At 37.2% G+C, this 13,045-nt stretch overlaps 1 protein-coding gene across 1 annotated transcript in view; it reads left to right on the forward strand.

Moving 5' to 3' along the window:
* The window catches only part of SYNE1 (spectrin repeat containing nuclear envelope protein 1), a 306,387-nt gene that overhangs the window by 218,089 nt on the left and 75,253 nt on the right, over window positions 1-13,045 (forward strand). The window contains exons 95-103 of the mRNA XM_064509137.1: window positions 24-215; window positions 4,307-4,441; window positions 5,052-5,158; window positions 6,370-6,520; window positions 7,350-7,481; window positions 7,655-7,810; window positions 8,489-8,698; window positions 10,225-10,326; window positions 11,936-12,055. Coding sequence (XP_064365207.1) covers window positions 24-215; window positions 4,307-4,441; window positions 5,052-5,158; window positions 6,370-6,520; window positions 7,350-7,481; window positions 7,655-7,810; window positions 8,489-8,698; window positions 10,225-10,326; window positions 11,936-12,055 — 1,305 coding nt within the window. The remainder of the gene's footprint in view (window positions 1-23; window positions 216-4,306; window positions 4,442-5,051; window positions 5,159-6,369; window positions 6,521-7,349; window positions 7,482-7,654; window positions 7,811-8,488; window positions 8,699-10,224; window positions 10,327-11,935; window positions 12,056-13,045) is intronic.

The following is a 13,045-nucleotide window of genomic DNA, read 5'->3' on the forward strand; positions in this document are numbered from 1 at the left end:
CGTCTTTGTTTTTGCTGCTGCAGAACATGCTGGTTGAAATAGAGCAGAAGGTGGTGGCCTTGTCTGAGCTGTCTGTGCACAACGAGAACTTGCTTATGGAGGGTAAAGCTCACACCAAGGATGAGGCAGAGCAGCTGGCAGCGAAGCTCAGGACACTGAAGGGCAGCCTTCTGGAGCTGCAGAGAGTGCTGCACGACAAACAGATCAACATTCAGGTAAGTGCCTCTTTGCAGTTGACTTCATAGTGGGCAAGCATTTGGGGGTTTTCGTAGAAGGTTTTGGCAACTCAGAAAAGGGGTTAAAATACTTTACCATTATAATTCGATCTGTTCATATTTAATTAAGAAATAGCATTGCACTCCAAAATACTGAGTTGCCTAGCAGGCTTTAGCTTATTACTTTCAAGGTTAACAGCACCACTTCATGGTAACACTGACTTCACCTCACTGTCTTCATTGAAAGGACAGTAATCTAGCGGACAGATGATTAGCTTGGTCTGAATATGCTCCACTCCTGTTCCCAGTCCTCATAGATTGATGTGTTCTAGTGCAGGTCCCACCTTCCGCCCAACAAGAGAACAGTCATAAATACATATTTCCTAACATACAGCAGGCACAATCACAGCTAACGGATAACATTTTAAAATATGGCAAATAAGCAGTGGCATCATTAAACTAAACAAAATATTCTATAAACAAAGACACAGATTTAATCTCAAGGATTCTATTCCTAGCAGCATTGCTTTACTTATTGCCACTAGTTAATTTTGTTTAAGAGTTGTTTTATTCATTCTTTAGGCTAAACTAGCATATGGAGAACTGAATACACACAAGAAACCCAACCACGTAATGTGACTTACTGGCTTTGAATTTGATTGCTTTGCTGTGATTTCCCCCCACCCTCTCTTTTCTTTTATTTCTTCTCTGGACTTTGCTTTTAAATTAAACATGATAAGCTTCAAAGATTTCTAGCTCGTAATGCAGATTAAAGTCTACCGAGAGGTTAGCATGAATAGTCACTTAGCATGCTAAGAATTATTTTTAGTCCAATGGTCATAGTAAAACATAACATAGCTTCACCAAAAAGAAGAAGAAAAATCCCAGGTATTTATAGCTATTGCAGTTAAGTAAGTGTCTAATGTGTTTAATATTTTGGCGCAAGAATAATATCAAGTTTGGGGAGGAAAGAAGTCGTTTGTCTCAGTTTATCTTTAATGTTATTCTTGCATATTAAACTCATGATTAGGCAAATGAAAAGTATTATCAAAAACATGCAAGCATTTAATACTTTTTTGGGATATATTGCTCACAAAGTGCAAAGGCATGACAGACTTATTATTGCATTCTGCATTTTAAAATATGATGGTGTGATCTAATTTACTGAAACTTTTAAAATAGACTTTGGGATGCTTTTCTAATATCAAAAATAACAACTAAATTTCCACATGTAGAGTATGGCTTGCTTAAGATACCAAATGCCTGCAAAATTTAAATTTATTTTATAGTGTACACCTCCTTACAAATTGCAAGCATTTTGGGGACTTCACTTTCAGGGCATGAAAGAAAATAGGTTTAGGCAGTATAACATCTGCATTTTCAAATCAGAAATTCAAAGTGATCATCAGATCAGAAAAGGATATTTTACTAAATTTTATAATAATTTCCTATTCCAAATAGCTAGAAAATCTACTACAACTTCTCCCTTCCTGAATTCATGTCCCTCTTATTATAATGTCTTTTTCAAAATAATGAGGCATAAAGTATTTCTTACAGACTGATGCTCTGAGCATCAGATGGCCTAAAATATACTTGATGAACATTAACCTGTGCCATTATTAACCCTGAGAAACAGGAAATGCTAAAAGCACTTTTTGCTCATAAAGTAAGACACACAGACTTTTACTTCTCTCGAGATGAACTGGTAACCTTGTAGTCGCCCAGAGGCATAGAGCCACCTGTGCCCAGCAGAAGGATCCTCCCATTGCAAAGACCCTGCTATCAAGCAGTACTTCACCAGATCTGTTATCCCTGTGGCACAAGGCTTTTTTAGGAGCCTGTGGTAGATTCTGTGCCTCCCTCACAGCAACTTCAGTTTCCTTCTAACTGCACCTATTGTTAAAGATCTGGAAAACGTGAATTATTTGGAGACCAGCTCCTTTATTCATAAAATACATCAGTGAAAATAATGAGCGAGATTCTCAAGGTAAGGAGATTTCCAAACTGCATTTGTACAAAATGTAGCATATTCTTCGGACTTACATTCTGTGATTTGAGAATGATAAAATCTGGTTCACAAATAGTTTTGTTCTAAAAAGTAGGTGCAGTAGCATATTTGCAAAACATCATTGCACCCAGAAATCCCACAAGCCTTTAACATTCTTCCCTGTTGTGGGAACCAAGAGACTGCTATTTATCTTAGTCACTTTAAGCCCAATATTCCAGCTTCTAAACCTTCCCAGAGAAAAGAAGACTCAAAATCTAACTAAAATCAATCAGCGTATCCAAATGAACTGGAGATCATTCTCTAGTGGGATCTACAGGTTGAACTATTGTTACATATAAAATGAAACAGATGTTTTTGCAACTTAACAAAAAGGTTGTATTTTTTCTCTTTTTGTAATAGAATTTAAAATTGTAGATCCTTTTTTTCCTCACATTAGATCTACAGTTAATAATATAAATATTCCAGATTCTTTGTAAGTTCCTTAAAAAATTAGTATGAGATATAAGCAAGAATATGGTATTTTCCAGGAATATGTAATGCTAATATTGTGATCAACTATTTAAAAAAAGACATTTTCTTTAACCAATCTGAAATCCCATAAATGCCATTGTTCACACTCCAGCAACATATTGGCTTTGCTAGAAAGTTGTTCCATGAAGCAAAGTATCTGCACAGACCTCATCCGGAGTGGAACAAAGCTGTCTCTCAGAGCAAGGGCTAATCATTCCTTCCAGCTCAGGAAACGTGCTTAGTTGCATTTGGTCCTCTTACAGTTTATATCCTTTAATACTAATCAGTCCTTTCAACTCCAGTACACTCCTTGTTGCCCCGGAATCAAAATCTGACACCTGATCTGAGCAAAACTGGGCTGTTTCAATGCCCTGTGGCAGAGGTCAGCCTGGCTGTTAAAGTAAGGAGCAGCAGCTGAGGCAAGAGGGGTTTGTGCCGTCACCTCAGCTGTGCCGCTTCCCCAACTAGAGGCAAAGGCTGGCCGGGACGTGGGGTGCCTGTCCTCTCCTGAGAGCCCGCCATGGTGTCTGAGCCGCTGGGCGGTCTGACTGGGCTCACAATGAGAGCTGAGTCAAGGGTGAATACATACATGAATCCCGCAAAAAATGAAATACATTAAAAAAAATGGGAGAGGAATTAAGCCCCAGCTTTAGCTCTCAGAGCTTGGGAAAAGCAAGTGCAAGCTTTACAGTGATTGTGTGCGTGCAAGTAGCAGTAAATAAATCCAGAGAGCTGTATAGATCTAAGTAGCCAGAACTACAAGTCTGTCTTTAACATTGGGCGTAGTATGTTAAAAATGCCTACATTCAAATGTGTTTTGTCACTAAAATAATTTAAACTTACAAAGAACATGGATTTCAGAAGTCAAGAAGTAGGTAGAAAAGCTTTTGTAACTCCTAAGCCATTTACTCTTTTTTGGTTTGCTTATACAGAACACTTCCTGAATCACTCATTGGAAAAGCATAATGCTAGAAATAGGAAGCAAAGAGACTGTCGCTTCTGCTGCTGTAATATAGCACTGTGTTTATGTCTCTCTTGTCTTTTTGCTTATATCATATAATCTGTTTATTAGCTCTTTCTTTTCCTGCCAACCACAGATGGAGTCATGTACTTCTTGATAAATAAGGTTTGATGAGAATAGCAAGCAGCATGCTTTCATTTTTAGTTAGACAAAAGCCTGGCTCTAGTTAGACAAAAGTCTGGTAGGAATGATCCACTGATTCCCTGCACTGCCAGTTAGCACTGCACCCTCCGTTACAGAGCGATGCTGTTTTATGGAGGGGCAGAGCAGTCTTCAGGAATTCATCAGTCTGTGGTCTCTCTGATTTTGCTAAGTGTGGTGCTGTGTGTGTGTTTCTTTTTATATTTTAAGGATGTTTCTTGCTAGCAACAAAAGAATAGTAAACAGCAGTAACCTGAAGTCATAGCTGACTTCAGAATTTATATGAGCCAGCAACTTAAGAGATGGAAAACTGTACTACACATGATTTTCAATTCAAGAACTACACCTGCTAACTCTCTTGCAATATAAGAGATTTTGTAAAATGATGGTCTTTATTTCTTTCTCTTAAAGCAGGGATCTTTACAAGAGAAGGAGGAGAGTGATCTGGACTTGGTTTCCTCACAAAGTCCCAGTGTCCAAGAATGGCTGGCACAAGCAAGAACAACTCGCTCACAGCAGCAGCAGAGCAGTCTGCAGCAAAAGAAAGTTGGTGTTTTGCATTTCTTTTTCTCCTATCTTTAGATCACGTTTAACACTGTAGCTGAGCCATTCTTATTAATATTTCCACTGGAGCCTTCATTTTTACGCTGCTCCTTACTCAGTGCTCTTGTAATGAACTTCAGCTCCCTATTTTGTGTCTATGACAGCCAAGTAGACTAAACTTCCTGGGTGACTGTGGCCAAGCCACTTAACCGCTTTGTGCTACTATTCCCCATCAGTAAAATTAAACTGAATCATCTTTCAAAGTTGCTGTAAGGAGATGATTACTTTTGAAGAAAAACTGTCAATATTGTCTTTATAGAAGCAAAAGATATGCACATTACAAGGTATATTATGTTGCACAGCAAACTGACATCATTGCTAGTTTAGGTTCCATAAAATGCACTGCATTAGTCCAGCAGTTCACCTCAGTTTACGTACCCTACCTTTCTGTATGCCTAGGCGCAGACTTGTGCTGCTTTTGGTGTCCAAGCAAGCCGTATCAGAAATAGCTCAGCTATCTCTGCTTGACAGTTATGCAATGTAGGCATATTCTTCCAAGGCAAAAACATTCTGTCTGAGGTTTGTTTTGTTTTTTTGTAACTTTCTGTGTTAGGAGCTGGAACAAGAGCTAGAAGAGCAGAAGAATCTGCTTCGATCAGTAGCAAGCCGTGGAGAAGAAATCCTAACACAGCAAGGTGCTCCAGAAGGCCTATGTCTAAGGTGTGCTTTGATGTGTTCTTCTGTGAAGTAAATTTCTACAACAATATGCTTCGTTACCCTGATGTTTCCATCCCTCTTTCACATGCAAGCCTCTAATCTTTCTTTGTTGTTTTTTGTACAGCATCTAATGTACTGGAGTCGTGGTTCATAGCTAGGGGGTCTCATAATATAGTAACACAAACAATGGTTTGTACTAATAGATCATCTTCAGACCTTAGAAATTCTTTTTATTCTTATCATCAAACATCACACTACAATTACAAATTAGTAGAATTCATGAGACAAGCAGTGGATCCGTTACTGTGGTTTTATGGTCCAGCATTGGTATGTGAATCATAGCTGATCACTATTGAGAATACTATAGTCTGCCATTACAGTCAGATCTTCCCAGCTGAGATGCTTATTGCATAATTTTATTTTTCCTGCAGTTAATGAATATTTTTATTTTTAGAGCTCGAGAGTTCTGAATTTCATCTCTGGCCTAGAACTTCTTGCACTCTTGCCCATTTGGGAGAAGTAGATGGCTTGAAAAGCCTCACATCTGACTAGGAGATGGTTGTGCCTTAGAGAATGCAGAAGAAAGTAGCTGTATACTGCCTATGCAGGCCTTGAGAGAGTGGCGAAGGCAAGGTCTGGGGAGGAGGGAGCAGGGCGAGCAGCTTGAGAAGGAAGGAGCAGTCAACCCTTCTGTTAAAATACTTTCTTGATGTATCTTAGTAGTAGTGAGCACCTCTGTGCACATGATGTTACATTATAGAAACAAAAATTAAACAGAAAATGCTGAACTTCATTCACTCTTTACCAAAGGTATGCTTTGGTCATATGCTTGACCTGCATTAAAATATCAGAATATGTCTGGGAGGGCAGGGGAGAAGTACGATAAAATAATTTTTTATATCACGCTTTGAAGTAAAACTTGTATAAAGTTTATGTTTCAATGTAGTAAAAATTTTATCTATTTAGGGTTCTGAGTTAATCTGGGTATTTGCAACTCCAAACAGTTACTTACAAAGTACATTTTGTCTCATCAGCCAAATACTTCTTCCTGTTACAAACCAGCTCTTGTCTTACTACCTGAAAGAACAAGTAAAAGCTTTAAGAAGTAACATTTAGTTTAAATGTTAGAATTTCCTAACTGAAAGAGGAAAGAAATGTCTTATACTGTTACAACTTTTGTATTTGTTAGACCTTTATGCATTTTTTCATTACAGTGAGAAGCCTGATACACTCTGTAAGGAATTAGGCTTGGAAGGTGAGAAGCCATCAGCTGAAGAACAGATGAAGATGAAATGGGAAAGCCTGAATCAGGAATTCAATGCCAAGCAGCGACTGCTCCAGAAAGCTTTGGAACAAGAACAACTGGTAGCTATTTTTAATTTCTCTGTGCATTTTCTCTGTAAAAGCAGTTGTCACAACACAAGGTACAGTATGTTTATAGCAAATGCATTAAGTTAATGTGGTTAATACAGAGATTATGAAATAATTTATTTTTGTGACATCTTTATAAACTAGTAAGTATTGGCACTACGAATGCTGTTGTTTAAAGTCATTTGAGTTGCACACTTCCATTCATTTGAATAAGCTGCAAAAGAAAAAGTCTTGGACAAAAATTTTGATTGCGTCTACTCCAGGATAATTCTGTAACAAATTGTGCCTCTTAAATTGACCAGTACTCTGGTGACAATCTAGAGTAAATGCCAGTAAATCTGGCATTCTGAGTCTAAGATTATTCATTAAATTCTTGGTCTTAGTAAGTATGTGGCAAGCAACCGAGTGATCTTAGTCTTAGAGTTTTTGCTGAAAGAAACAGAGATTATTCAGCTAAATCAGGGACAGTCCAAGATCTATATTTAAATGTATCCTCTAGTTTATGTTTATTAGACCCAGGACCACTATTCTTTCCAAAATACTATCTTGAAAGCATCTTCCAAAGATCTAAATATCTTGTATTTGTTCAAGAGTAATTAACTATTTTGGTAAAACAACTCATTGCTAATTCTTGCCATAGGTATTTATTCTACACTTGTGGTGAACCTCCTGTCATGCAATCTTTTATACAAGACAAATACAGAACAGCTGTGGGAGGGCCATGAGCATTAGTTGGCAGTATCCTCAGTAGGTACTAAAATCTGTATGGCTGAATGTTGTGTCCTATTTATGTTAGAAACACTCTTAATTTCTTTCTCAACAGCTTTATAACAGACCAAGCAGATTGATGTCTGGGGTACCTTTGTATAAAGAAGAAGTGCCGGATCAGGATAAATCATTAGTGTCACCAGTACTGGTTGAATTGAATCAGGCCTTTGAAGATGTGTCGTCTGAGGTAAAGTTTCATTTGTCTTTATACCTGTCTTCCAGCAAAACATTTACAATGTCATTTTCCAATGAAAACTCTCCTATCTCCCACCTGGAAATGCAGTCTTTTCCCAAATATTAGATGTTAGAGAGAGTATCTTGTACGTCTGCTCTGAAACCCTTTTGCTTCTTTTTACCCAGGCTGGACGTGCAGAGAAGGAGAGCCTGCATGTAGAACAGAAGTTGTATGATGGTGTCTCAGCCACCTCTTTGTGGCTAGATGGTGTGGAAGAACATGTGTTTGTTGCCACAGCTCTGCTGCCAGAGGAGACCGAAACATACCTCTACAAGCAAGAAGTAAGGAATCCATGAATAGAATATCCTTTAAACTGCCAATAAGGATGCATTTTACACAGTACTTTAGCAAGGAAATTTTAGAATCTTGTGTAAGTGACCTGTCACTATCATAATCTCTACGTAATTGCTGCATCCTGCCATTGGTAGAAGAAAGTTATTGCCCCCATAGAGAATATTTCAGAAAGCAGTATCTGACCCAGATTTTGCCTAATCAGAAGAGAATTAAGTGTAGTATTTGGAAAACTCTTCTGCTTAATTTCTTTGCTTAGTATTAGCAGACATCACCCTGTTGAAATTGGAATGAAGTAAACAACAGGGAGGATAACTCTGGGGTATTGAAGCTCTACATATTCGTCGACATTAAATGGAGTTCAGAGAGCTTCTTCAGGCACCAGTTGGCATAAGGCAGCTACATACATTTATGTTTCCCAAAACCCTTATTCAGAGTCAAAGATCATTTACATAGGTTAATTTTGTTTCAGCATTTGTTTTTCTCAGAGCAACTCTTTTTTACTGTTGTCAGAAATGCTGAAGTTGCATAACTTTGTCTAATGTGTGTAGATTAGCAGTGTAAAAAAGTCAGTACCTCATTGCAAAATGGGCAATTGTTATGACAATATGTTTGCTTGCTTTCTAGAATGTCTAACTGCCACTTTGTTTTACTTTCCACAAAATCAGTCTCTTGCCAAAGAAATCAAAGAGATAACAGAGGAAATGGATAAGAACAAGAATTTATTTACTCAGACATTTCCTGAGAATGGTGATAATAGGGATGTTATAGAAGACACTTTGGATTGTCTTCTGAGAAGACTGGCCTTACTGGAGTCAGTAGTAAACCAGAGATGCCATCAGATGAAAGAAAGGCTCCATCAAATAGTTACTTTCAAGGTATGATGCCCATTTGAAGGAATTAACAGGGGTGCATGTCGAATGGGAATATGAAGGATGTGACTGACAGCAATGGAAATTTTTGGTAATTTTCAGACAGTCCTTACTCAAAATAAAACTCCTTCTTAGGCTATCCAAAACTTGATACCCTAATCAATATTCAAAATCTAAACTCACCGTTAGAAGCCTTGTGCAACTCTTGCAATTGTTGTAGGAGGCATCATCAATTCATACCTTCTCACTCTATTAGCATTACAATAACTGGAAGTTGTTGCCTACTGTTCTCAAAGGAGAAAGAACAGCTTTAGACTTTGTCTTATAAATTCTAAAAATAATACAGCATACGATTTTCATTAGCTGAGATACATTAGAAAACATAATCCCCCCTTTCTGATCACCTTTAAGCCACCCCATTACTCTGTAAGGTGCCGTATCTCAAGCCATCAATACTGGGCAAAGGGAGGAAAAGGGAGAGAAGTTGAGAAATGTTCCCATTTAGGAATTTTTTGAAATAATATTCAGATGTTTTCAGATCTTAGGTGATCTCTATCTTGTCTCCTTTTCTTATCATATTAAGCCTCCAGTTAGAGTGTGGTTTTGCTTTGATGAAAAAACATGCCTTCCAGCAAAAAACTGCAAAATAGATTCTTGGCATCTTTAGATTAGGATCATAATTTCAACAGGCTATCACTATAGGATTCTTTCCAAACTCCAAAACTTTCCCTCTGCAATAGACAGCTATTGTCAAGGAAAGGCCTGTCTTTATTAAAGAAAAGAGACAAGTTTATTAGAATTCTGTGCTCATTCATAGGATTGTTATACCAGAGACATTTAGTATTTAAAAGAATTACTACTTGCAAAAAAATCAATAGCTCACACTTTTATAATGTTGAATGTCTTAGAAAAATGCACTGATTATTTCCTATTTTACTAATATTAGTAGCTTGGTTAGGATGAATATGCAAAAAAGAAAAATTAATTGATGGCAGCACTGTAAAATTACTAATTAATAAAGTATGTGTCAAGTCTGAAGAGTTACTCCAAAATTTGTAATGTGTAGTTAGCCTTGTAATATGCAGAACCCTTGTTTACTTCTTATTACATTTGCTCAAGTTTCTAAAGAACAAAATCTTTTTCTTAAAAAGTTGAACCTAGCTTGTTTACCAGTATATGTGACTGAATACACTACACCATTAGAAGTTATTTTTGTAAATGAAACTAACTAATCTTTGCTATCTAATTGGAAGGGAAAAGCAGAAGTGTGTTCACAGGTTGCATTTTGAATAGGAATTGCTTTAGCTTTTTGTTTATATGTATCCAGTTACAGACTTTCAGCAGTTTCATATTTTGCTTTGGATAGTTATGATACTTTCAGTTTTGAATAAACTTTATACCTTAATGCTGACCAGTCCCATGTTTATTACATAGCACTAGCATTTAATACTTAAACTTTTTGAAACAGTAAAGTATTTTTCAGTTGTTATGTGCTGTGATTGACTATAATTTTTTGTTGTTGTTTCCTATAGAATGATCTGAAGCTCCTGTTTACATCACTAGGTGATAACAAATATTTAGTTCTACAGAAACTGGCAGAGGCAGTTGAGAGACCAGAAATGGAACAAATTCAGGTATTACCAAATGTCTATTATTTGAGAACAAAATTGAGGGAAAGATTCTATTCAAGGTGTAAATAGATTCTAGAGGACAGTTGCTTTGTATGGAAGACTGTATGACTCCCATGAGGTATGTGACAATAAAGTGACTATTTCCAAGAATGTACTATGCCTGTCTATAAATTAAAAAAAACATGATGTGTCTTTCTTTATCTCCCCACCTGACCTGGTTATACATAAAGTGGGTACTATTTGAAAGAAAGGTAACTTCAGTTCACCAGAGGTCTAAAGTTATTTTAAAATTCTTTGACTGTTGTTGACTTCATTAAAAAGCAAAGGTGCTTTCTTCTGCACTGGAAGCGCCATCTTGACTCTTACTCATTTTGAGGAAAATACTTGTTTTACCTATACCAAGAAGTGCCTGATGAACAACTAATTTTAATTAAAGGGACAAAAGATATCCTATTTTCTTTTTTTTGTTATTGCCAAAAGGACAGAAGTGAATGAAGTAAGCTAAGGGCTGCTTTTTACAAGTGTTTCTCATTGCACAAAAGCTACTGTTGTCTGATGCCAGCAAGTGAATGTGGGGAAAAGACTTATCCTTCAGCTAAACAGAAACACTGGGCTTTATGTATTGGAAAATCTAATTTTGAAGAAATATTAAGTCTTATGCGTGAATATGCTAGGTGGCACTCTTTGTTTTCTTTCCTATTTTCCATGATGCGAAAGATTGTTAAAAATTTAGCTCCTGTGTGATTAATGTAAATATCAAATACAGAAACAATGTGGTAATAAAAGCAAGTGATATACTTTGTTTCTAAGCATCTACCTTGGCTGATAAAACAGGAGAATTTAAAAGCATTGCTCTGTGTTGAACACATGAACGGGAAAGTATAGTTAAAGGCCCTTGACCAGCCAGATATCTTAGGTGCATGGAGTGTATGCAAGTTTAATGGCCGTATTATGTATGGTCAGTATTACTGGAAGTTAGGAGAACTACTCATGTATATAATTGAAGCATGTGGATATGTAGTTCCCAAGAATGGGCCTTTAATTTCGGGAGTCTACCGTGAGCTTTTAACTTTGTTATAGCTTGCATGCATGAACTCAGCAGAGACTACTAAGTTGAGAGGCCTTGTTTCTTGCAGTTTCCATGGAAAAAAGTTGACTTTTTTTATTTTTTGAAAAAAGCGACCACCTGCATACACTTGCAAATACCAACCTGTATGTTTAAGTTGCAATTCTCCATACACAAAAGGGAGTTCCTTGCAGGAACTTTGGCCCCATCCTGGTGCCCTAAACAACCAAGAGAAAAGCTATTTTGCTGTCATGTTTTCTGCTGTCATAGTTGTTCAGATAAACAATAATGTGTGCTAATACAAAGAATGCTTTAAGAAGATGATAAAACAACTAATAGTCCTTTGGTGCCTGTACTATAATTAGTAGCACAGAACTTCACAGCAATGTTTTATATAAACCAATATATGATACTAAAACAACTTGTGACAAAATATGTCACATTGTCTTTAAAAACAAGCAGGACCCTCAACTTTGTATTAATATTTTTTCTGTATTTCTTTAAAGTTATTCCCTTCAAGCTAAATGATATAATTTGCTGATACAGGTCATACAGCAGGCAGAAGAAGGCTTGAAGGAACTAGATGCTGGAATCAATGAATTAAAGAAGCACGCAGACAAGCTACAAATTGACCAACCTTCTGTGCAAGAGCTATCTAAGCTCCAGGTGTGTCTCATACATTCCATCCTAGACATGTCTAATGATATCAAAAGCATTAGTATGTTTTTTGTCCTTTCTTCCTTATAGCCTCCTGCTTTTTTCACTGTGTGATTATCTTCAGATTTCTTCTTCCCCTTGATTTTAGTTTTTAGAGAAGCATTTCCTCTGTTTTTTTGACAGTTGCACTTCTCACAGTTGTGTATTTAAATCTGGGAGAGCCGACTGAGGTCGGAGGGTGGGTATTTTGCTGTAGCTCTCTCTTTTCTGGATGGCCTTAGAGATATTTTGAGTTATTACTTTCTGGATGTTGCTCTTGTCTTGATCAAAAGTATGGGCTTATCCTCACAGTCAGACACATGTTCTGATAACAGAATTCTCAAAACCAAGGCAAGAAGAAAATAATCCTGTTCAAGTCAAGAAAAGCTTCTCTGTTGTTCTCACTTTTTTGGTTGAGGTATATAAGATGAGGAAGAGCGCGCAGGAACTGATGAGGTTCTCCCAATTGACTTGCTGTGTAAATTGACAGTAAGGGTGCACTCAGTAAAATATACATATACAGAATATAAAAATACTCTATATAAAGCATAGTGTTGTTTTGGGACTGGTTTGGTTTTTACTATAGGTTGTGTGTATCTTGCTTGCTAAGGATAAGTTGTTATGGCACAGATCTCTTCCTGTGCTTGGGCAGGACTGATTGAGACAGAATTGGCTTAGAGATGCTACAGTACGTAGCCATGATGGAGTCAGTCCACTTCCCCTGCATTTTAAGAAGCAAAATGTAAATTATATCTGCAGTGTGCAGTAGCCACTGGAAGTGCTTGTGTTATTGGCTGTCTGGCCATGCTTTCAGTTTGTCCCTTCCCTGTGAGATGCATACTGATGCAAAGCTTTCAGGCTAATTCTGTACTGGCATAGGATGAGATCTACCTAAGGGAAGGTATAGTCTGTTTTTTGATGACTTAAGTCCTGTCACCTTGATGCTTTGCTACATAAAGC

This window comes from Dromaius novaehollandiae, chromosome 3 (genome assembly GCF_036370855.1).
Source record: "Dromaius novaehollandiae isolate bDroNov1 chromosome 3, bDroNov1.hap1, whole genome shotgun sequence".
Classification (NCBI taxonomy): domain Eukaryota; kingdom Metazoa; phylum Chordata; class Aves; order Casuariiformes; family Dromaiidae; genus Dromaius; species Dromaius novaehollandiae.